This window comes from Podarcis gaigeae (assembly GCF_964106915.1).
Source record: "Podarcis gaigeae genome assembly, chromosome: 2".
In the NCBI taxonomy this organism is placed as follows: Eukaryota; Metazoa; Chordata; class Lepidosauria; order Squamata; family Lacertidae; genus Podarcis; species Podarcis gaigeae.
The window spans coordinates 126841815-126864163 of NC_139679.1; the positions used below are offsets into that span (position 1 = coordinate 126841815).

Genomic DNA, 22349 nt, shown 5'->3' on the forward strand with positions numbered 1-22349 from the left:
GGGAAAGGGAAGTGGGAGTCAACAGACACTCAAGGAATAGTTTCGGAGAAAAGGCTTTTATTTCTACTATCCATGAACTGGTAGAAGGAGCAAGTGTGATAAGTCACAAAAAGCATGCACGAGTTCACAATCATGTGCACAAGCATATATACCCCTTTCCAGTTCCCTCCTCCTTTCTCCTCCCTCAGGAGTCCTCTGAGCATGAACAGAAAGCTGTCTTGGGACTATTGGACTCTTCCCAGGAAAGGGGTTTCAGAGTGTTCAGATATGTTTCAATCTCTTGTTCTGGCATGGTTCCCGGACAGAAAGGAAGTTGCAATGTGGTTCTTTAGGAAGGCCAGAAGGCATCAGAAAGGCCTGAGAAACAATGGACTGTTCTCTACCTTTGTTACAGCAGAGCGGAATGTTTCTGATGCTTAGCTGCTGAGAAAATGATTTTGAAAAGCTTTGAGAAGCTTTGAGCCTGCTTTGGTGGGGGGTGACTTTGGGCGTAGGTGGGGTCACCTGTCCTCACCTTCCTTCAAGAGGTCTTGGCCCATTTTGGGGACAGACGAGGGCTGTCAAGTTGAAAGGATACATTCAGGCATAATATTTGTAACTTTTAACTTGAAAGATGTCCCCCCCCCCCCCATAATTTCCATAACCTTAACTCAAGTCTCCTCTCAACTGTAAATCTCTCCCTCTTTTCAGGCTCACAATCGACTTCTAACATGTTCTTCACTTAGTTGTAAAGCTAGCAAGGAAAGGCGCCTCTGAGGTGTTACGGAAGGGGGGGGCATGTCTTCTTCACCTTCTTCGCTACAATATATCAATTTATTTCCAATTGTCAATGTCAACAGGGACTAAAATCTATAAAATTCATAGAAAATCAACGTGCCAGTTTGCTCAATTTCTCTAGGACTCCATCACACCTCCCCTGTCCAGCATAATCCCTCAAGCAAGGTGTTAAGACCCTAATCCTGTCAAATCGCTCTGATCAGCCTTTCCTCCAGGCAATGTCAGGTGGCAGACTATGCATATTTGGGACCATTGTTTTCTCATCCCCAGGAAGTGTTTATCTGTGCATATCTCCGACTCTGCATATTCCCCCCTCCCTCCTCCATATGTTAATCTGTGTAACCCAACCTCCCTTTAATATATTCATGATGTAATCTGTGTAACCAAACCTCTCTTTAATGTATTCATGACGTGTTTTGCACTGTATTCTGGGACATGGAGGGAGTTTCAAAAACTCGTGTCACCCCTTTCTCAGGGTTCAATCTCGCCTTGAACCTGTTGCGCAATAAACTTGGATCTTCTGCAGTTTGCTCCTGTCTCCGGCTGAGCTCATTTTCCTCCGCAGGGACCCACGGACTTAGTCCGATGAGCTGGGTGGCAGAGCAGCCTCGCACCCAGATTTTGCCGTAACAGAGGGATTATTCTCCACAACTCAAGTTGTCAAGATCAACCATTCTCCGAAGGGCCCCCCTTCTTTGGGGTGTCTGTCCAAACCTCAGCCTTGGAAGGCAGGCAGGGTCATCTCTTTTCTCCCACACCTTCCACCATGAGAGGAATGCACTGGGGTGGTGAGGGAGGGAGAGAGACCCCCCTGCCACCCCTTAGTCTGAAAGCCCCCTCCTGATACGGATCGGAAAGGGGGGGGGTACCTTCTTTGCCCCTCTCCCTTGAACAACCGAGGCGATGACCTCAAGGGTATCCCCGTTCACCCACCCTCAGTTCCCCTCACCGTCGCACAAGCACCACACCTTCCCCAGAGCCCCTTTCTACCACGAGCGAAATAAGTTCGAATATATGAATGTATTCTCTTATCTTTTCCTGTGGCTATTTGCGCTCCATACTCAGAACGAGTAGACCGGGCGCTCCTGTATCTCCGCTTATTCCTATGGCTGCGTCTTGGCCAATCACAGCCATGCATTCGTCCTGCAGGAGCTAGCTCAGGCAGCTTTGCACGCCTCATTGAACCTACTGACAAGCTGTTGACGGCCCCCCACTGTGAGAACAATGGATCCGAAACTGGAGAACTCGTAAAACTGTCAAAATGTATCCATTCCTGCTACAATGTATCCATTTTGTTTCCGCTTTTGATTACCAATACCAAATAGGCCGAATCACATAGGAAACCTTTGGAAATTCACATAAAATCAACCACAACTCCGATTTCTTTGCTCTTGGTGTCATTCAACTCAGCCCCTTCTGGACTCCCTGACGTGATCCCTACTTCCATAATCCCCGGAGCGGCCAGGCACGTACACAGGAACTTCTTAATCCTGTCAGATCGCTTCGCATAACCCTTTCCCCGGGCAATACCAGGTGGCAGACGATGCATATCTATGGCCCTTTGTCCTGCCACCACCGGTACTTGATAAATGATTGTCTATGTGTATTTCTCGCTCTACATATTTCCCCCTCCCTTGTCTCAAATGTAAATGAGTGTAACCCCACCTTTTCTCTGAGACACTCATGACGTGTGTAATATATTCATGATGCAATCCGTGAAACCCAACCCTCCCATAATGAATTCATGACGTTTCGTGCACTGTATTCTGGGACTTGGAGGGAACTTTTAAAAGTTTATGTCGCCCCACTCTCGGGGTTCAATCTCGTCTTGAACCTGTTGGCCAATAAACTTGGATCTTCGGCAGTTTGCTCCTGTCTCCGGCTGAGCTTCTTTCTTCCGCAAGAACCCACGGACTCTGTCCGATTGGCTGGGTGGCAGGGTAAATACGCACCCAGATTTCCGTAACAGCTTGGCGCCCAACGTGGGGCTTTGAGCGGTTCTCCCGAGCTGCTGACCGGGGGCCCCGAGATCTTCAGCCGGCTCCGGGCCACTTTGCCTGGGAAGACCCTACTGGGACCTCCGGCCATCTTCCGGGCGGTAATCGAAAGCCCCAGGAGTTCAGCCGGGGAGCAAAGGGATCCAGCCGGCTTATTCATCGATCCCGGGATCGGATCAACACAGAAGACTCGTGAGTATAGGAAAGAAATCCAGTGCACTGGTGGGAAAGGGGGTGGAATTCTCCTGGCAACCGAATTCTCTGCCCTCCTCTCTATCGCTTCTTCTCACCTTTCTCTTGGTCCAGTTAGCGAGAGAGACCGTGGACCGCCGCTCGACCCGAAAAGGGGGGGTTCTGAGCTCTATCCCTTTCTCTAAACTCTCCAGCCAGCCGCACCAATTGGGAGCCCGAAGGGTAAGACGGAGAGACCCGACTTGAAAGATAGCCGACTCTCCGCAACGGGCATCCCAGTTGAAAGCAAGGGGTTGGAGCTCTTTTTCCGATCTTCCCGAGCGTCCTTTCTAGGGGGCAGGAAGTGGTCTTGCTTTCTATCCTAATCCCAGCCGCACCGGTCGGGCTACGTACCCCGTGTACCGTAAGCCCGCTTCCGAAAGCAAGGGGGATTTTCGATCCGAAATTCTATCCAGGGACGACCCGATCTGGCACCGCACGGCGCGGGCGTTCAGTAGGGCCCCCTTTTCCTGAGAGTGATCGATAGGTAGGAGGTTGCCAGGAGGGGAATAGCCCATGAGGAATTGGGCGGGACCGGCAGAGTGGAAAGGGACCCCAGATTACTGGTTAAGGAAATAGGAAAGGAAATAATACCGGATAGCTAGAGCTCTTTAAACTCTCTAAGGAAGTTGCCAAGCGACTAGAAGCCACTCTTATACTGCAAGCCCTTTATTGGCTCACCAAACTTTACCGACCCCTATCCCTCTCTCCTCTTTCTTGTCTAGACACGCGTGAAATATACTATGGGTACCCAGGCTTCCAAAAATGAGCGGGCTCACTCTGGGAGGAAGGCTTTCAGAAAGCCATCCCGATCCCAGAAGGATCCCGACTCTCCTCTCCAATTTGTTATCACACATTGGAAGTCGATTCCTGGCCACGAGTTATTATCTAAAGAAAAGTTAGAGGACCTCTGCTCTGAGATCTGGCCCGCCAGTACCACCTCGGCTAAACCTGAATTGCGCTGGCCGACAGGGGGTTCGTTCAATGAAGAGCGCTTGAACTATTTAAAGAAATACTTAATGGAAGAAAAACCCCGCCAGTTGGAATACCTGGCTGCCTTCGAGGCCGTAAGGAGAGTGCTCCAAGCCCCGAAGGGAACAACTTCTTATCAGCTACCTATAATGAATCCCGGGCGACAGCAGATGCCCCCCCCTTATGAAGACGAAGATATACAGCAGGCCCTGGTTCACTTTTACTACCAAGGACCACCGCCGTCTGACAGCGGTTCGAGTAGCGATGGAGAAGGGGGGGAAGGGACTCAAGACAGTAGAAGAGTCACAAGGCTACAAGCCAAGAAGGACCAAAAGGACCTCGGGTTTACTAAAACTAAGGACTCTGGACAGGCTAAACCCAAAGACCCCGGGCAGACCAAAGCTAAAACCCCTTCCTCAATGCTTCACAACACCATTGAAGATCCTGCCCCAAACAGAGATAGAGATCTCCCCTCCGAACCTTGTGGGTCTACGGCAGAGTCCCTGAACTATAACCAAGGAACCCCAGGGCCTTCTGACCAAGTGAGCTCTACTGTGAGCTCTACCGCGATCCAAATGCCTCTAAGGGCTTTGCCGATCCCGCCTCTCTCACCTGACGGAACCCCAAGAATGGTGTATACGCATCATCCCTTTTATACTTCAGACCTCGTAACTTGGTCCAACCAGATGCCCTCCCTGAGGGACGATCCGGACAAATGTCACCGCCAGATCAGCGCAATCTTTTCCACCCACAATCCTACCTGGGCAGATGTCCATGTCCTTCTGAATGCCCTCTTTAACGAGGCAGAGAAGGCGGACATCCTGGCTAAAGCCGGGGAAGCTATAGAATCGCCCGATTACCAGAGGGGACGACCCCAAGGATTGTAGGCGCTCACCGCACAATGTCTCCGAGTAGAACCTACATGGGATTATAACACGACAAACGGGATCTGGTGCTTAAAATTATTTAAGAAAGCCATCCTGGACGGCGTGAAGGCTGCAGGTCAACGCACCGTTAATTGGACCAAAGTCCAAACGGTAATGCAGGGACCAAACGAACACCCTTCTGATTATTATACGAGATTGGTCTCTGCCATCAAGACCTGGGGGGGGATAGACCCCGAGAATCCGCAACATGAAGTAATCGTTAAAGGTTTCTTCAAGGATCAGGCCTGCCCAGATATTAGGAAAGCCCTGAATCTTCAAATTGGATACGATGGAAAAAGTATAAATGAAATCTTGTCCATTGCGAAATCCATCTACAACTCTCGAGATGAAAGAAAGAAAAAGGAGAGTAAATCCGAGGTCGAACAGATCTTGGCCTTGAGCATGGAGACTACCTATGGCCCTAACCGAGGTAGAGGCCTCAACCGAGGAAAGGGGGTCAGGGGAGGAGGACCTCCTAACCCCTATAGGCAATGGGGACCGGGGACTGGAGGGTGTTACTACTGCCAGGAAGAAGGTCACATAAAAAGATTCTGCCCTTACCTAAATACGTCAACCTACGGGGGGCAGGAATCCAAGTCCTTCTCTGCTCGAGCCAGCCACCCTCCTTTCCCCCCACAACCCAACGTAACCCCAGGGTACACCAACCACCAACCGGCGACTTATGCTCCACCAACGCCCTCGAACCCGACGCCTCAAACCCGACCCCAGTCAGGACCCCGGACCCAGATGACAGCCATAGACCAGTCCGCTCACCCTTGGGCGAATGCCACTGCGCCTCCCTTACATCCTCCAAACCAACCACCTCCCGATGATCAGGACACCTATTGACAATTAGAAGGGGATCCCACTCAGGCCCAAACCATCTGCCCCGTCCTTGCACTGTCACCTGAGGACCCGGTCTGCACTATTGAGATTGACGGCCACCCCTATCAATGTCTGTTGGACACAGGGGCTACTTATTCCACCCTAACCAACAGCCACCTGGAACCAGGGACAGTGACCAAGAAAGTAATGGGACTGGACGGGATACCCCGCACTTGCCCGCTCTCGCGACCGGCTAAGGTCACCCTCGGACCATTACTAGCGGAACACACTTTCCTTTTAACAAGCAGCCCTGTCAATCTCCTCGGCAGAGACCTCCTCTGCAAACTTAACGCCACCATTAAGTGCTCCTCCGATGGCATTTACCTACATATGCCAGAGGACTCTATTCCCATGTTCCAAGGTATCGTTCAGGAATCTAAAGCGGATCGACAGTTTCCCGAACTCCCTCTTGACCTAGAAACCGACTTGCCCCCCTCCCTATGGGGCACTGAATCAACCTCAGTCGGGCTCTTACTCTCCGCCACTCCAGTCAAGATCACTTACCGAAGTGACCTACCCTTCCCATGTACCAAGCAATACCCTCTGCCCAAAGAAGCCATAGAAGGCCTAACACCCATGATTGAGGACTTCCTCGAAAAGGGGATCCTAGTCTCGTGCGCTTCACCCTGTAATACTCCAGTTCTCCCGGTCAAGAAACCCGCTAAAGAAGGGGAACCTATACGGTACCGTTTCGTGCAAGACTTGAGATTAGTGAACCAATTCGTAATACCACGGCACCCAGTAGTGGGAAACCCGAACTCCCTCCTAAATGCAATTCCAGCGGGAACTACTTGGTACTCCGCTGCGGACCTGTGCTCTGCCTTCTTCAGTATACCCCTGGACCCGACCAGCCAATTCCTCTTTGCATTTACCTGGGGGCCCGGTCAACTAACTTGGACCAGACTTCCCCAAGGCTATGTAGAGTCGCCCGCAATTTTTTCGGCCATATTACATCAAGACTTAGAGGACATCCATTTACCGGCTAGCTCCACCTTACTCCTTTACGTGGATGATATTTTATTGTGTTCTACCACTGAAGAGGCGTGTAAGATAGATACTAAACACCTCCTATCAGAACTGGCAAAGAAGGGACATAAGGTGTCCCCAAAGAAACTCCAATATTGTAAACAAGAGGTCAAGTATCTGGGACACATCCTGGGTGTAGGGACCCGAAGTCTAGCCACTGACAGGATTGAAGCAGTCACTAAAATCCCTCTCCCAAAAACGAAGCGACAGCTGCGCGGCTTCCTTGGCATGGCCGGCTTCTGCCGAGCATGGATCGCTGGTTACAGCGAAATAACGAAGCCCTTAACTGTCATGACGCGTCAGGACCACCCAGACACTTTGGTCTGGGAAGAGGAAGCTTACAACTCTTTTGAACGACTAAAACGGGAACTCAGGTCCGCTCCGGCCCTAGGATTACCCGACTACCGAATCCCGTTCAACCTATTTATTCACGAGCAAATGGGAGTAGCCTCCGGTGTCCTAACCCAACCCTTCCGCGACCAAGAGAGGCCAGTAGCATATTACAGTCTGCAACTTGACAACACTGCTAAAGGGGCTGTCAGTTGCCTGAGAGCCATTGCAGCCGCTGCAGTCCTCCTCGAGAAGGCCCAAGAAACAGTTCTTGGCCATGAAATCACCCTTCACGTTCCCCATTCGGTCTCAACCCTCCTAACTCTAAAAGGATGCCACCATTTCTCGAACTCACGCCTCAACCGGTACGAAGCCCTCCTCCTAACCCCAACCAATGTTACCATTAAACGTGTCAACTCGCTAAACCCCGCTACCCTGCTACCCCTTCCCGATGATGGCACCCCACATCATGACTGCACCACCATAGTCCGGCAAGCTGAAAAGCCTCGTGAAGACTTAGATCATCTTCCCCTAGAGAATCCCGACCTAATACTATATACTGACGGCAGCTCTAAAGTAATCGACGGGGTTAGAAAGACTGGGTATGCAGTGGTCACCGACTTCGAAGTACTAGAATCAAACCCAATCAACTCCCAGTACAGTGCCCAAGCCGCTGAGTTAATCGCGCTACTGCGTGCCTGCGAGATAGGTGAAGGGAAGCGGGTAACCATTTATACCGACAGTAAATACTGTTTCGGCCTGGTACACACAACCGGTCAAATTTGGCTCCAGAGAGGCTTTCTAACCGCCGCCGGGTCTCAAATCTCGCACGCCGCCCTAGTTGAGCGACTTCTCACGGCGATCCATTTACCTTCCGCTACAGCCGTCGTCCACTGCAAAGCTCATACCAAGGGTAGGGACTCAGTTTCTAAAGGAAACAGACGAGCCGACAAAGCCGCACAAATGGCTGCCCTACGCATTCCTAACAATGAATCCGAGTTTCAAGCCCTCCTGCTACCAACAGACCTAGACCTTACAGAAATTTACAAATCTGCCCCAGAGGATGAAAAGGCTATGTGGGAATCGATAGGTGCCACCGAACAACAAGGCATCTGGGTCCTCCCTGATGGAAGAACCGTCCTTCCAAAGGCCTGGACTCCAAAAGTAGTGAGGATTCTTCATCAGCGGACACATTGGGGAAAAGGGAGATTAATGGAACATGTAATTAGATCTTGGTATGCACCCGGGATAGCTGCTGCCGCAGCAGCAGCATCAAAGAATTGCATTACCTGCCATCGCTTCAATCCGAAGCGTGAACCCAGGAGGCCACCGGGAGCCAGACCATGGGCCTTTGTCCCTTTTGAGAATTTGCAACTTGACTTTATTGATCTGCCCCAATGCCAAGGCTTTAAGTATGCTTTGATTATAGTGGACCAATTCTCCTCGTGGGTGGAGGGATTCCCTTGCCGAAGAGCTACCGCATCCGTAGTTGCCAGGGCCCTCCTACAGGATATTATTCCCCGCTATGGCATACCCCGACGCCTTGACAGCGACAGGGGAACCCACTTTACTGCAGAAGTGGTGCAATTAGTTGCCAAGACACTCCAAATTAGATGGGATCTCCACACCCCGTACCACCCACAATCCTCTGGCCAAGTAGAGCGCATGAACCAGGAAATAAAAATACAGTTGGGCAAACTTTGCAAGCTCACTGGCCTAAAATGGGTGAATGCACTCCCACTGGTCCTTCATAACATCCGCAGCGCCCCAACCGAACGTTTAAAACTCTCTCCTTTCGAACTTTTATTCGGGAGACCTCCTCCCGTCTACAACACTTTATTCCCACTCTCAGAACTGGAGCTAGGAGAAACAGAACTTACTAACTATGTTATTCAGCTCCAGACGCAATTACAACGTCTCCACCACTACGCGGCCATCGAGGGACAAAACCTGCCCATCGACGTCCATGCTCACTCCTTCCACCCTGGTGACTGGATTCTCGTCAAGGTCTACCAGAAAGAACCACTCCAACCCGCGTGGGAAGGCCCCTACCAAGTACTCTTGACCTCGCCAACCGCCGTGAAAGTAGGTGAGAAGTATTCTTGGTTACATCATACTAGATGCAAGTCCTCACCCCCTCCACAGGAAACGGAAGAAAGCAACGGTGAGGACTTCACCTTTTCGACTCCACCTGCTCCACCGACCTCATATATTGACGACGACGCCCAACAGACCGGACCAGCAGATCGGGGCCAAGGTCGGGCTCAACAGACCGGACCAGCAGATCGGGGCCAAGGTCGGGCTCAACAGACCGGATCAGTAGATCGGGGCCAAGGTCGGGCTCAACAGACTGGACCGGCGGATCGGGGCCAAAGTCGGGCCCAACAGACCGGACCAGACACCGCGACATCCAACTGGACGTCCGAAATCATCCCAGATACCAACACCATTAAGCTACGTTTCAGACGCGGTGACAGCCGCGTTTGACAGCCTCGCTTTTGACAGTTCATCTGACAGCTCCATTTGACAGCTCCGTTGACAGCTTCCTTCGTTTGACAGCCTCGCTTTTGACAGTTCATCTGACAGCTCCATTTGACAGCTCCGTTGACAGCTTCCTTCGTTTGACAGCCTCGCTTTTGACAGTTCATCTGACAGCTCCATTTGACAGCTCCGTTGACAGCTTCCCTCGTTTGACAGCCTCGCTTTTGACACTTCATCTGACAGCTTCATTTGACAGCTCCATTTGACAGCTCCGTTGACAGCTTGCTTCGTTTGACAGCCTCGCTTTGCAGCCCTCATTCGTTTGCCCCACACGCATCTACACCATGAATCGGGCCTACGCCGTTCTTCTTCTCGCCGCCATATCCTGGGTCACTCTCACATCATCAGACCACTGCACAGGGTTGCAAACAGACTATCACTTCTTGGACTATCATGAGGTCGAGACGGGAAGGTCTAACCCTGATCGAATGGGGGACTTTGATTTCTGCCTTCCAGAGTCTCGGGTCTTACTGCGCCATTCTTTAGTACCCCGACTCGCCAACGACGAATACTGGGAACTTTTCGTCCGAAACAAGGACCTGCGTCGTATCGGGTCCGCGGCCCTCACTCTTGACCACTCCTCTTACCGGCTGACCTGCCAAAACGGGACTTATCTTCTCTACGCCAACGGAGAGATCTCCCGAAACCCGAACTGGACCGAAATCGAGATAGGAGGGGCCTCCCACGTTTACACGGACTCAAACCACCCCTCTGGAAACTTGATTTTCGGGTTCCAGTGTCTCCTCTCCACCCCAGAAACCCGGAAGTCTCAACTCCAGGGACTCTGCCTGTGACGATTCTGCTGCTTATGGAACCTAGGGGTCACTCACGAGTGGAAAGGGGCTGAATATCTCGAAGGTTGGCATCATCCTATACACCCTTCACGCCCCCCCTCATGGGACCACGTCGGACCCCTGAGATGCGGCGGTATCGCCAGGGATAGGCGACTATTAAACACTACTGACCCACTCCACCCAGTCGGCACGGCACCTCGACAATTCGGCACTGACTCTGCACTCCCGGGAGAAGACCTCCTCTCATCCTGGGAGCAAAACTCCTACATTAAACTTCTCAGTCAGGTGGCAAAGGAAGCACCCTACCCAGACTGCTGGATCTGTGCCCACGCGCCTAGCCACCTCCAGCAGAGTCTCCCACTAGTCCCAGTGCCAGTGACCCTTGAACAATTCCGTTCCGGAAACGTTACTTCCTGGAACCTAACGGCGCTCAACTTGACACATCAATATCTCTATCTCACCGGCCCTACGAAGGGGCCCCTTTGCCGCAGCTTCTCCGGAGAAGGAACCTTCATTGGATCCAGTACATGTTCCAACACTCTCGAAATCCTGCCCACTGGCCTGGTCACCGTCACCAGTGCAAGAGAGTCCCGGACTTTCCCTAACCTTACCGTCGCCTGGGCCGCTGCCGTCGGACACCCCTTTAACTGGAAACCCCAACCCTCAGACTCCATGCTGTTGCAAACCTTTGCCTCCGGCAGAATGGAATCTTACCTCAGCGGCCTATTCTGGGTGTGCGGACACCGTGCATATACATGGGTGAGCCCACACATGTCCGGATCCTGCTTCGTCGGCTACATTGTCCCCGGAATTAGGATCGTCCCACATCTACCCCCCGGAAGACAACGGAATAAAAGGGAGCAAAAGGAGTTGTCAGATCTGTCAGATGTTGCTGCAAATGGAGAGACCGTAGGCCGAGCACTTTTCCCGGCCTACGGTGCCGGTTCAAACCATGTGGATATCCTTCGACTCACTGACATCCTCCTTAAGTTTATGCAGGAGGCGACCCAGATCACGGACTCTCTCATGTCGGAACTAACCGAGGTAAGACAGATGGCCTTACAGACGAGGATTGCTACGGACTTCCTCTTATCTAGTCAAGGAGGCACCTGTGCCTTAATAGGCACCGAGTGCTGCACATACGTGACTGACCAGACCTTAAACATAACTGGGCATTTGAACAATATTCACGAGTTAGCAGGGAGGCTACACGATATCCAGCATGAGGGACTATCCGATGTGGACCTGTGGGGATGGTTACCCAAGTTGGGCTGGCTCCGACAATTATTGAAAGTCATGCTACTCATCGTCTTGAGCGCTGTTCTTTGTGTGTCTATCTTATGTTGTACTGTGCACTTTATTAATCCCTGTTGTTCCCTCCTCCGCCTCCGCCACCCTGCCTCGCCTAACTCCTTCTCTCTTCGAGCCTATTCTCGTTCCCAACATACCCCCACCTTCCCTGACTATGTACAGATGAGGCATCTGGGAGAAGGGGAATATGAGATCACAGAAATTTAGCGTTCCTGTGGTGCGGAGAAAGGATTTGCAAGTTCCTTCAGAACTTTGATGCAAATCTATCTCCGAATGGGGGACTGATACGGATCGGAAAGGGGGGGGGTACCTTCTTTGCCCCTCTCCCTTGAACAACCGAGGCGATGACCTCAAGGGTATCCCCGTTCACCCACCCTCAGTTCCCCTCACCGTCGCACAAGCACCACACCTTCCCCAGAGCCCCTTTGTACCACGAGCGAAATAAGCTCGAATATATGAATGTATTCTCTTATCTTTTCCTATGGCTATTTGCGCTCCATACTCAGAACGAGTAGACCGGGCGCTCCTGTATCTCCGCTTATTCCTATGGCTGCGTCTTGGCCAATCACAGCCATGCATTCGTCCTGCAGGAGCTAGCTCAGGCAGCTTTGCACGCCTCATTGAACCTACTGACAAGCTGTTGACGGCCCCCCACTGTGAGAACAATGGATCCGAAACTGGAGAACTCGTAAAACTGTCAAAATGTACCCATTCCTGTTACAATGTATCCATTTTGTTTCCGCTTTTGATTACCAATACCAAATAGACCGAATCACATAGGAAACCTTTGGAAATTCACATAAAATCAACCACAACTCCGATTTCTTTGCTCTTGGTGTCATTCAACTCAGCCCCTTCTGGACTCCATGATGTGATCCCTACTTCCATAATCCCCGGAGCGGCCAGGCACGTACACAGGAACTTCTTAATCCTGTCAGATCGCTTCGCATAACCCTTTCCCCGGGCAATACCAGGTGGCAGACGATGCATATCTATGGCCCTTTGTCCTGCCACCACCGGTACTTGATAAATGATTGTCTATGTGTATTTCTCGCTCTACATATTTCCCCCTCCCTTGTCTCAAATGTAAATGAGTGTAACCCCACCTTTTCTCTGAGACACTCATGACGTGTGTAATATATTCATGATGCAATCCGTGAAACCCAACCCTCCCATAATGAATTCATGACGTTTCGTGCACTGTATTCTGGGACTTGGAGGGAACTTTTAAAAGTTTATGTCGCCCCACTCTCGGGGTTCAATCTCGTCTTGAACCTGTTGGCCAATAAACTTGGATCTTCGGCAGTTTGCTCCTGTCTCCGGCTGAGCTTCTTTCTTCCGCAAGAACCCACGGACTCTGTCCGATTGGCTGGGTGGCAGGGTAAATACGCACCCAGATTTCCGTAACACCTCCTTTCTGCTCCCCTCCCAAGAGGGTCCCCCTTGTGTCTCTGTGTGTCTCTGAGGGACCAGAGAGGAGGCGCCCCTCCCCCCGCCGCTTCTTCCCCTCAGCGACTTTTCCCGCCTTTTCCCAACTGCCTCGCCTCAGTTTTAGGCGCCCAGGATTCCTGTCAGACCAGGCGGCACTTTCCCGGGGCTTGAGGGGAGGATTTCTTTTCATTCTACTCATTTCTCTTCATGCCTCTCGCTTTTCAAAAGGCGGGATGAAAACTCCCCTCACCACTGCCGGCATCCATTGCAGTAAAGTCCGATTTCTTTCCATTTGCTACGACGTCTAATATCCGCTTTGGGTCGAGTGTGGGGCTGGCATAAAGTGCCTCTTTTTTCAATTGATCTGAAGGTATAAATTATTGGCCCAAAGCGGCTTTATTGATTAACTATTTTCCATGGGTCCTTTGTAGGTGGGTCTCCTGAAAGCTTATTACAGTAAATCTCATTTTGGCCTCCCCCCAAGATCGCGAGGGCGTTTCTTCCTCATCTCCCTATTTTCCTGGGGGGGGGGGGGGAAGGAATTTTCGGGGGGGAGGGGTCTCCTGCCTGGGAAGCCCCCCTCCCTCCTCCCCCCCTCGCTGAGCTGGAGGGTGTTCCTGGGGAGGGGGTCTGGAGGGAGCCATTTCTGAGCCCACGGCACCTCCCGCCACTAGGCAGCCCTTCGCCTCTTCTCCCTCCCAGCCTTTCCTCGGGATCCAGGAGCCTCGATGTTGGGGGAGGGGAGAGCCGAGGTAACCCCCCCATGGACCCCCCCGTCTCCCTTGCAGTTAGTCCGGTGGGATGTGGGCTCCTTGGGGCAGAGGGAGGGAAGGGGGGCAGCCCCTAGGGCGCGGGCGCAGAAGCAGGGAAACTGCAGGGAGGGAGAGGGTGGGGAGGACTCGGCTTGGCAAGGGTTAAAAGGAGCAGAGCTGGATTCCTAGAGAGGGCAGGAAGTGAAGGGGGAGGGGGCAAGGTCCTCCATGGCTAAATTCCCCCTCCCCCTCCCATCCTTCTTTCTTCTCTCTTCTTTGCAGAAGCCCCTCCTGGAATCCGGTGAGTCCCCTCTCTCTGCCCCCTTAGTGTGTCCTGGGAAGAAGGGGGTCCCAGGGGGGCAGGGAGGGGGCATGGGGGTCCCTGCTCAGGTCATGCGAGGTGGGGGGAGACCCCCAAGTCGGGGAGCAGGGGGTCCTCCTTTGTCCTCTCTGCCAGGCCAGGGAGGGGGCCAGTTCGCAGGAAATATGCAGCTCTGCTCTGCCTTGGGATCCAGATGCTGCCTTCATTTTGGGGAGGGGGTTTTGGGTCAAGGAAATTAAACCCCCTTCAGAGGGAGGGAAAAGTCACATTTATGAACAGAGGCTGCAGCCAGAGGGGAACATTCCCACGTGGGGGGAGCACAGGGAGGAGAAAAGCCCTTCTGCATCTCCAGACCACTTCCTGTGTCCCAGATGCAACAACACATGCCTCTCCCCCCAGATCTCACTCCCAAAGACACACTCTTCCATTGTCTCCTAAGACAGAAGGATGCCAACCAACATTCCCTCCCCTCCCCCTCCTGAAAAGAGAGGAGGTCCTTCCATCTGGAAAATGGGAATGCTTGCAAAGATTTACCTGAAGATGAGTACCATATAGATAATAAAATTATTATTATGTGAATTCCCCCGCTTACACAAAGATTAATACAGTGGTACCTCGGGTTAAGAACTTAATTTATTCTGGAGGTCCATTTTTAACCTGAAACTGTTCTTAACCTGAGGTACCACTTTAGAAAATGGGGCCTCCGCTACCACCACCATGCAATTTCTGTTCTAATCCTGAAGCAAAGTTCTTAACCCGAGGTACTATGTCTGGGTTAGTGGAGTCTGTAACCTGAAGCATCTGTAACCCAAGGTACCACTGTACCCATCATTTAAATACACAACAAAATTGTTACAGAAAAGAACAGAGCAATGTGTAGAAAAATATCATCTTTATTCTCCCTGTTTCTCTTAGGGTCCAGTGTGCTTTGAAGACATAGCTGTTCCTTTCACAGAGGAGGACTGGGCTTTGCTGGATCCTGACCAGAGAGCTCTGCAGAAGGAAGTCAAGTATCAGAATCCTGGGATCGTGGCCTCTCTGGTAAGGCTCCCTGCTGGATCATGAAATCAGTTTTGAAACTCCATACAGATCTCTGTAGGACAAACCTCCTCTATTTTGAGGGAGCCCCATAGCGCCACCTGCAGCATCTGAGATGTCAACACACCCACAACTCTCCATAGGAGATGTTTCTCCTGTTCTGTCTGGGAATATTCTTCCACCAGTCCTGCCTTTTCAAACCAGGATGAGGCTGCTCTGAGCTGCCCAGGCCTCCTTCAATGTAGGCTTCAGAGATCTTAGGGACGTGGAGGTACATCCTGTCTTAATTTTCTTTTTCCCTTTCTACATTTGTCTGGCTTCGTTCTTTTGGTGAATCTAATTTTCCATGAAATATTTCCTACAGGAGAGTGTTTAGAATGTGGAAAAAGGTTCACCTAGAAAACCAGTCTCAATTTCCATTAAATAAAACACAGCGGGGATAATCATAGAATTTTAGAAAATGGTATAAGGCATATGGTATAACTGGTATTAGGAAACTTCATGAGGAATTAAGGGGAGAGATAGCGTTGACCCGGAGTAGTTACAAAATTTATGGTCTCTCCCCAAGTGCCAGGGACTCTCCAAAGAGAGCTTTTTTTTGTCAGAATTATTTCTTTTTTCCAATTTTTGGCAATTAATGGGCAATAAATGTTCTCACTGCCACTGTGGCGTAAAGAAATATTTCCTTATTTAAAACATCTTTATCAAATTTTCTGTTATTGCCTCACAAGCCGTAAAATTCCAACTCTCCTTCCATAATTTTCCCCATGATGTTATTACTTGAATAGGTTTTCCTAAATCCATAGCCAATTTGATCATTACCGACTTTACCTGTTCATCCATATCCTCCCACTCCAATAAGATTCCATACATTTTAGAAATTACTTTTGTTTTGTTTTGTCTTGTAGTAATTCTTTATCCAATACTGAAATTGCAAAACCCTTTTTCTTGTCAGCTATGAAGCCCTCAGTTATTTGGTGATACTGGATCCACCCTGTTGGGTGTTTTATTTCCTCCCGCAGTTTGGCCAAACTCATGCTGGTAGCTTCAAGAACACTGTCCCACCATCTCGTCCTCTGTCGTCCCCTTCTCCTTGTGCCCTCCATCTTCCTGGTATAATTCCTCTGGAGAGCCAGTGTGGTGTAGTGGTTAAGAGCGGTAGACTCGTAATCTGGGGAACCGGGTTCGCGTCTCCGCTCCTCCACATGCAGCTGCTGGGTGACCTTGGGCCAGTCACACTTCTCTGAAGTCTCTCAGCCCCACTCACCTCACACAGTGTTTGTTGTGGGGGAGGAAGGGAAAGGAGGTTGTTAGCCGCTTTGAGACTCCTGAAGGGGAGTGAAAGGCGGGATATCCTCCTCTTCTCCTCCTCCTCCTCCTCTGTGTATTCTTGCCCCCTCTTCTTGATGTCTTCTGCTTCTGTTAGGTCCTTACCACTTTGGTCCTTTATTATGGTAATCTTTGTACAAAATGTTCCTTTCATATCTCCAATTTTCTTGAACAGATCTCTGGTTTTCTCCCATTCTATTGTTTTCCTCTATTTCTTTGCATTGCTCGTTTAAGAAGGCCCTCTTGTCTCTCCTTGCTATTCTTTGGAAATCTGTACTCTATTTCTTGTAGGTCTAACTTGGATTCATATCAAGATCATTCTATCATTTTTGAGATTTCATCCCAGTACAGCTTTCGCCGCTCTTTTGTTGACTGTGAGGGCCACTCCATTTCTTTTACGGGATTCTTGCCCACAGTAGTAGTTATGATGGTCATCTGAACTTGAATTTGCCCATCCCTGTCCATTTTACTTCACTGATGCCCAGGATGTCAATATTTATTCTTGCCATCTCATTTTTGACCACATCCAACACTATACCACTGGAGAGGTAGAGAAATGTGGCTTCTCTTGGGAAGGGGCCGCCCCATTTGTGCTTCTCCAGGGGCAGGAGAATATCTAGGGCAGAAGAATCCCAGCAGGGCCTCTGAGGCTCCCTTTGCTTCTTCCTCTCTCCCAGGACCCTGCAGCTCGTTTTGGCTCCTTGACTCCTCAGGAAGGATAAAAGGGACAGATTCTGAAACCCTAGTGAGGATGAAAGGGGGAAGATGGACGGTTGACCTGGTCAGGTTGTCTCCGGCATCACTCCTCTCAACCTCTGAGCGTTCCCTCCCAGGGACCTCCGAGAGATCTGGTGAGTCCCTGGGGAGGGGAGATGGGAACATGGAGGGATGGAGGGTGAAGAGGGGAAGCTCTCTGGCCAGAAATGAGATAAAGCAGAGATTTTGCTGTGGGTGGGGCCCCCAACATATTGGGAGGCTTCCCCTCCAGCCAAAAAGCCCTGCAGGGCCTCTGAGGCTCCCTTTGCTTCTTCCTCTCTCCTTTTTTTTAAAAAAAATATTTTTTCTTCAATTTTTAAACACATAAAAAAAATAACAAACACAACACACAACAAAAACAAACCAAAACAAAAACAAACATATACAGTCTCACAATCTTATTTTCATATACCTTCTTTCATGCGACTTCCCCGTACCTCCCTTTCGCTGCATCCTTATTTTACAATTTATTTTTTTATAGCAACCCTTTGGCCAATTTATCTATAATTCCCTTTCATTAAGTTTCCTTTAATTTATTAGTTCCAGCTGTAATTCTCTGGTTCTTACCTCTGGTTCTTACTGAGATAAAGCAGGGATTTTTGGCTGGAGGGGAAGCCTCCCAATATGTTGGGGGCCCCATATTGAGCCTCTGAGGCTCCCTTTGCTTCTTCCTCTCTCCCAGGACCCTGTAGCTTCTTTTGGCTCCTTGACTCCTCAGGAAGGATGAAAGAGACGGATCCTTCAAAGCTAGCGAGGATGGAAGGGGGAAGATGGACGGTTGACCTGGTCAGGTTGTCTCCTGCATCCCTCCCCACAACCTCTGAGCGCTCCCTCCCAGGGACCTCCGAGAGATCTGGTGAGTCCCAGGGGAGTGGAGATGGGGACATGGAGGGATGGAGCCAGAGAGGAATTGGGGCTTCCTCAGCTAGAGGGTGGGGGGTGGGGAGGCAGATGGAGATGGAGAAGGGGGGCACCTTTTCGGGCTCCCCCACCTGCCTGCCTGCCTGCTCCTTTGTCATCTGCAGGCAATTTGAGCTAGGAATAGATCACAGCTCCCCGGCCAACGCGATGAATTGGCAGCTCAAAATGTCTAAAACCAGTTCTGTGATCTGAATGCCTTACCAATGTCAGACAACTCACTGATCCTGCTTTGCAGTTTGAATGCAGATGGTGGCCTCTGTATGTTGTCTTTTTCTTTTTGGAATAACTTTTTATTTGCTTTTAAAAACAAGGAACATTCCGTCAGGCTTGTTGTTTTAGCTTCTGTTTGCATTTGATTGACCAAAGACATGACTGACCTTGGAGATGGAGTGGATTCCAGGATTGAGCCAGAACAAAATCCATTCCAGATAAAAGCCAAGCAATATATCAGTTAATACCAGCCAACCAAGGCAGTGAAAACTATAGAAAGGCCCCACATCTAACTATTTTTAGTTCTTCCTCTATCACAAGCATTCATTAATTTTGTTCAGTGATCTGGAGCTCCATTTCCTCCTGAGGCTCTAATTCGCTTCTCTCTTTATTGCAGATGGTGATAAATTAGAAAGGAAGAACAAGGGGGAGCACAACAGAATCCACATATCGGAGAAGTCATATAAATATTCAGAGTGTGGAGAGAACATCCGTCAGAGCTCCCATTCCACCTCCCATCAAGGAAGGAGCTTCATTCAGAGGGATAGCCTCACTTCACACAAAAGAGGACAGAGCAGGGAGAAACCCTTTCAGTGCTTGGAATGTGGGAAGAGCTTCAGTCAGAAGGCCCATCTCAATTCTCATCAAATGATTCATACAGGGGAGAAACCCTATCAATGCTTGGAATGTGGGAAGAGCTTTAATCAAAGCGCACATCTCACTTCCCATCAAAGAATTCATACTGGGGAGAAACCCTATCAGTGCTTGGAATGTGGAAAGAGCTTTAGTCAAAGCAACTCTCTCACTTCCCATCAAAGAATTCATACAGGGGAGAAACCCTATCAGTGCTTCGAATGTGGGAAGAGCTTCGGGGAGGGGGCCAAGCTCACTTTGCATCAAAGAACTCATACAGGAGAAAAACCCTATCAGTGCTTCGAATGCGGGAAGAGCTTCAGGTGGAAGGACAGTCTCACTTACCATCAAAGAATTCATACAGGAGAAAAACCCTATCACTGCTTCGAATGCGGGAAGAGCTTCAGGGAGGGAGCCAAGCTCATTTTGCATCAAAGAACTCATACAGGAGAGAAACCCTATCAGTGCTTGAAATGTGGAAAGAGCTTCAGGGAGGGGGCCAAGCTCACTTTGCATCAAAGAACTCATACAGGAGAGAAACCCTATCAGTGCTTCGAATGTGGAAGGAGCTTCACTGATAGCTTCCATCTCACTTCCCATCACAGAATTCATACAGGGGAGAAACCCTATCAGTGCTTGAAATGTGGAAAGAGCTTTAATCAAAGCGCACATCTCACTTCCCATCGAAGAATTCACACAGGGGAAAAACCCTTTCAGTGCTTGCAATGTGGAAAGAGCTTCAGAAAAAGCTCTCATCTCTCTTCCCATCAAAGAACTCATACAGGAGAAAAACCCTATCAGTGCTTCGAATGTGGGAAGAGCTTCGGGGAGGGGGCCAAGCTCACTTTGCATCAAAGAACTCATACAGGAGAAAAACCCTATCAGTGCTTCGAATGCGGGAAGAGCTTCAGGTGGAAGGACAGTCTCACTTCCCATCAAATAATTCATAGAGGGCAGAAACCGTATCACTGCTTGGAATGTGGGAAGAACTTCCGGGAGCGGACGAAACTCACTTTGCATCAAAAAACTCATACAGGAGAGAAACCCTATCAGTGCTTGAAATGTGGAAAGAGCTTCACTCATAGCTCCCATCTCACTTCGCATCGCAGAATTCATACAGAGGAGAAAGCAAAAAAGAGAAATAAAACAAAAAATATTAAACAACCCTTACAAAATACAATTGTATAGAAAAGAGAAAGGGGGGATAAACTAAAAATACTGTTTATGGCATTTGTATCATATATATCATATCATTCGTCAACCCATAGAAAGGCAGGGTCCCCCACTTCTCCCCTGCGTGACCCCCTCTTCTCCCCGTATCCCATCCTGAGAGATCCTGCGTTCCTTGCAGGTCCTCCCACCTCCAACTCTCCTCTTCCTATGTGTGTCCTCCTAAATTCAAAATAAAGGAATCTTAATAGAAAACATTAAAAATATAAAAAATACAACAAAATTGATGATGATGATGATTTATTGATACCCTTCCCATCTGGCTGGGTTTCCCCAGTCACTCTGGGCAGCTTCCAACAAAATATTAAAATAAAGTAATCCATCAAATATTAAAAGCTTCCCTAAACAGGGCTGCCTTCAGATGTCTTCTTAAAGTCTGGTAGTTGTTTTTTCCTTTGACATCTGCTGGGAGGGTGTACCACAGGGCAGGCACTGAAAAGAAAACTCCCATCTCTGTCTGAAAATAATCTGTAGCAACAATTATTCATAATTTGCACTCCAGAATAAACCCAGCTGTATTTAGCATACAGTGGTAAGTGGTATTTAGCATAGAGCGGTGGACTCGTAATCTGGGGAGCCGGGTTCGCGTCTCCGCTCCTCCACATGCAGCTGCTGGGTGACCTTGGGCCAGTCACACTTCTCAGAAGTCTCTCAGCCCCACTCACCTCACAGACAAAACAAAAAAAATTCCTTCCAGTAGCACCTTAAAGACCAACTAAGTTAGTTCTAGGTATGAGATTTCGTGTGCATGCACACTTTTTCTTCTGTGTACAGTGGTGCCCCGCAAGACGAACGCCTCGCAAGACGGAAAACCCGCTAGACGAAAGGGTTTTCCGTTTTGGAGGCGCTTCGCAAAACGAATTTCCCTATGGGCTTGCTTCGCAAGAAGAAAGCCCATAGGGAAAACTCCGGGGGCCTCTTTTAAATGCTCCGGGGACCTCTTTTAAGCGCTTCCGCCCGCCAGCATGGGTGATCTCAAAATGCTGGCGGGCAGCAGCGCTTCCGCCCACCAGCATGGGTGATCTTAAAATGCTGGCGGGCGGCAGCGCTGCTGCCCGCGAAGCCTTTGCTGGCGGGCGGCAGCGAACGCTTCGGGGCAGCAGCGCTTCCGCCCGCCAGCATGGGTGATCTCAAAATGCTGGCGGGCGGCAGCGCTGCTGCCCGCGAAGCCTTCGCTGCCGCCCACCAGCATTTTAAAACCCCCGGGACAGCGGAGGACTTCTCTGCTGTCTGGGGTGATCTTAAAATGCTGGCGGGCGGCAGCGCTGCTGCCCGCGAAGCCTTCGCTGCCGCCCACCAGCATTTTAAAACCCCTGGGACAGCGGAGGACTTCTCCGCTGTCTGGGGTGATCTTAAAATGCTGGCGGGCGGCAGCGCTGCTGCCCGCCAGCATTTTAAAATCGCCCCGGGAAAGCAGAGAAGTCTCCGCTGTCCCGGGAAGGCAGCATGGGTGATCTCAAAATGCTGGCGGGCAGCAGCGCTTCCGCCCGCCAGCATGGGTGATCTTAAAATGCTGGCGGGCGGCAGCGCTGCTGCCCGCGAAGCCTTTGCTGGCGGGCGGCAGCAAAGGCTTCGCGGGCAGCAGCGCTGCCGCCCGCCAGCATGGGTGATCTCAAAATGCTGGCGGGCGGCAGCGCTGCTGCCCGCAAAGCCTTCGCTGCCGCCCACCAGCATTTTAAAACCCCCGGGACAGCGGAGGACTTCTCCGCTGTCTGGGGTGATCTTAAAATGCTGGCGGGCGGTAGCGCTGCTGCCCGCCAGCATTTTAAAATCACCCCGGGAAAGCAGAGAAGTCTCCGCTGTCCCGGGAAGGCAGGCGGGGTGGGGAGCAAAGACTTTCGCCCCCCACCAGCCTTCAGAAGAGGTCGGGGGACAGACTGTCCCCGGACCTGGTCTGAAGGCGGTTTCCATAGGAACGCATTAATTGATTTTTAATG

At 50.4% G+C, this 22349-nt stretch overlaps 1 protein-coding gene across 4 annotated transcripts in view; it reads left to right on the plus strand.

Annotated features, from left to right (window-relative positions):
• Window positions 1-22349, plus strand: part of LOC310837206 (uncharacterized protein) — a 314413-nt gene that overhangs the window by 183314 nt on the left and 108750 nt on the right. The window contains exons 3-4 of one of the 4 annotated variants that reach the window (XM_083723307.1): window positions 17340-17513; window positions 18101-18274. The exons of 1 other annotated variant lie outside the window; for it this stretch is intronic. In XM_083723307.1, the coding sequence (XP_083579433.1) occupies window positions 17340-17513; window positions 18101-18274 (348 nt within the window). Of the gene's footprint in view, window positions 1-14766; window positions 15337-17339; window positions 17514-18100; window positions 18275-18946; window positions 19025-22349 lie in introns of those variants that run through there. 2 more of the 4 variants (XR_014560468.1, XR_014560469.1) reach the window with 2 other exon arrangements.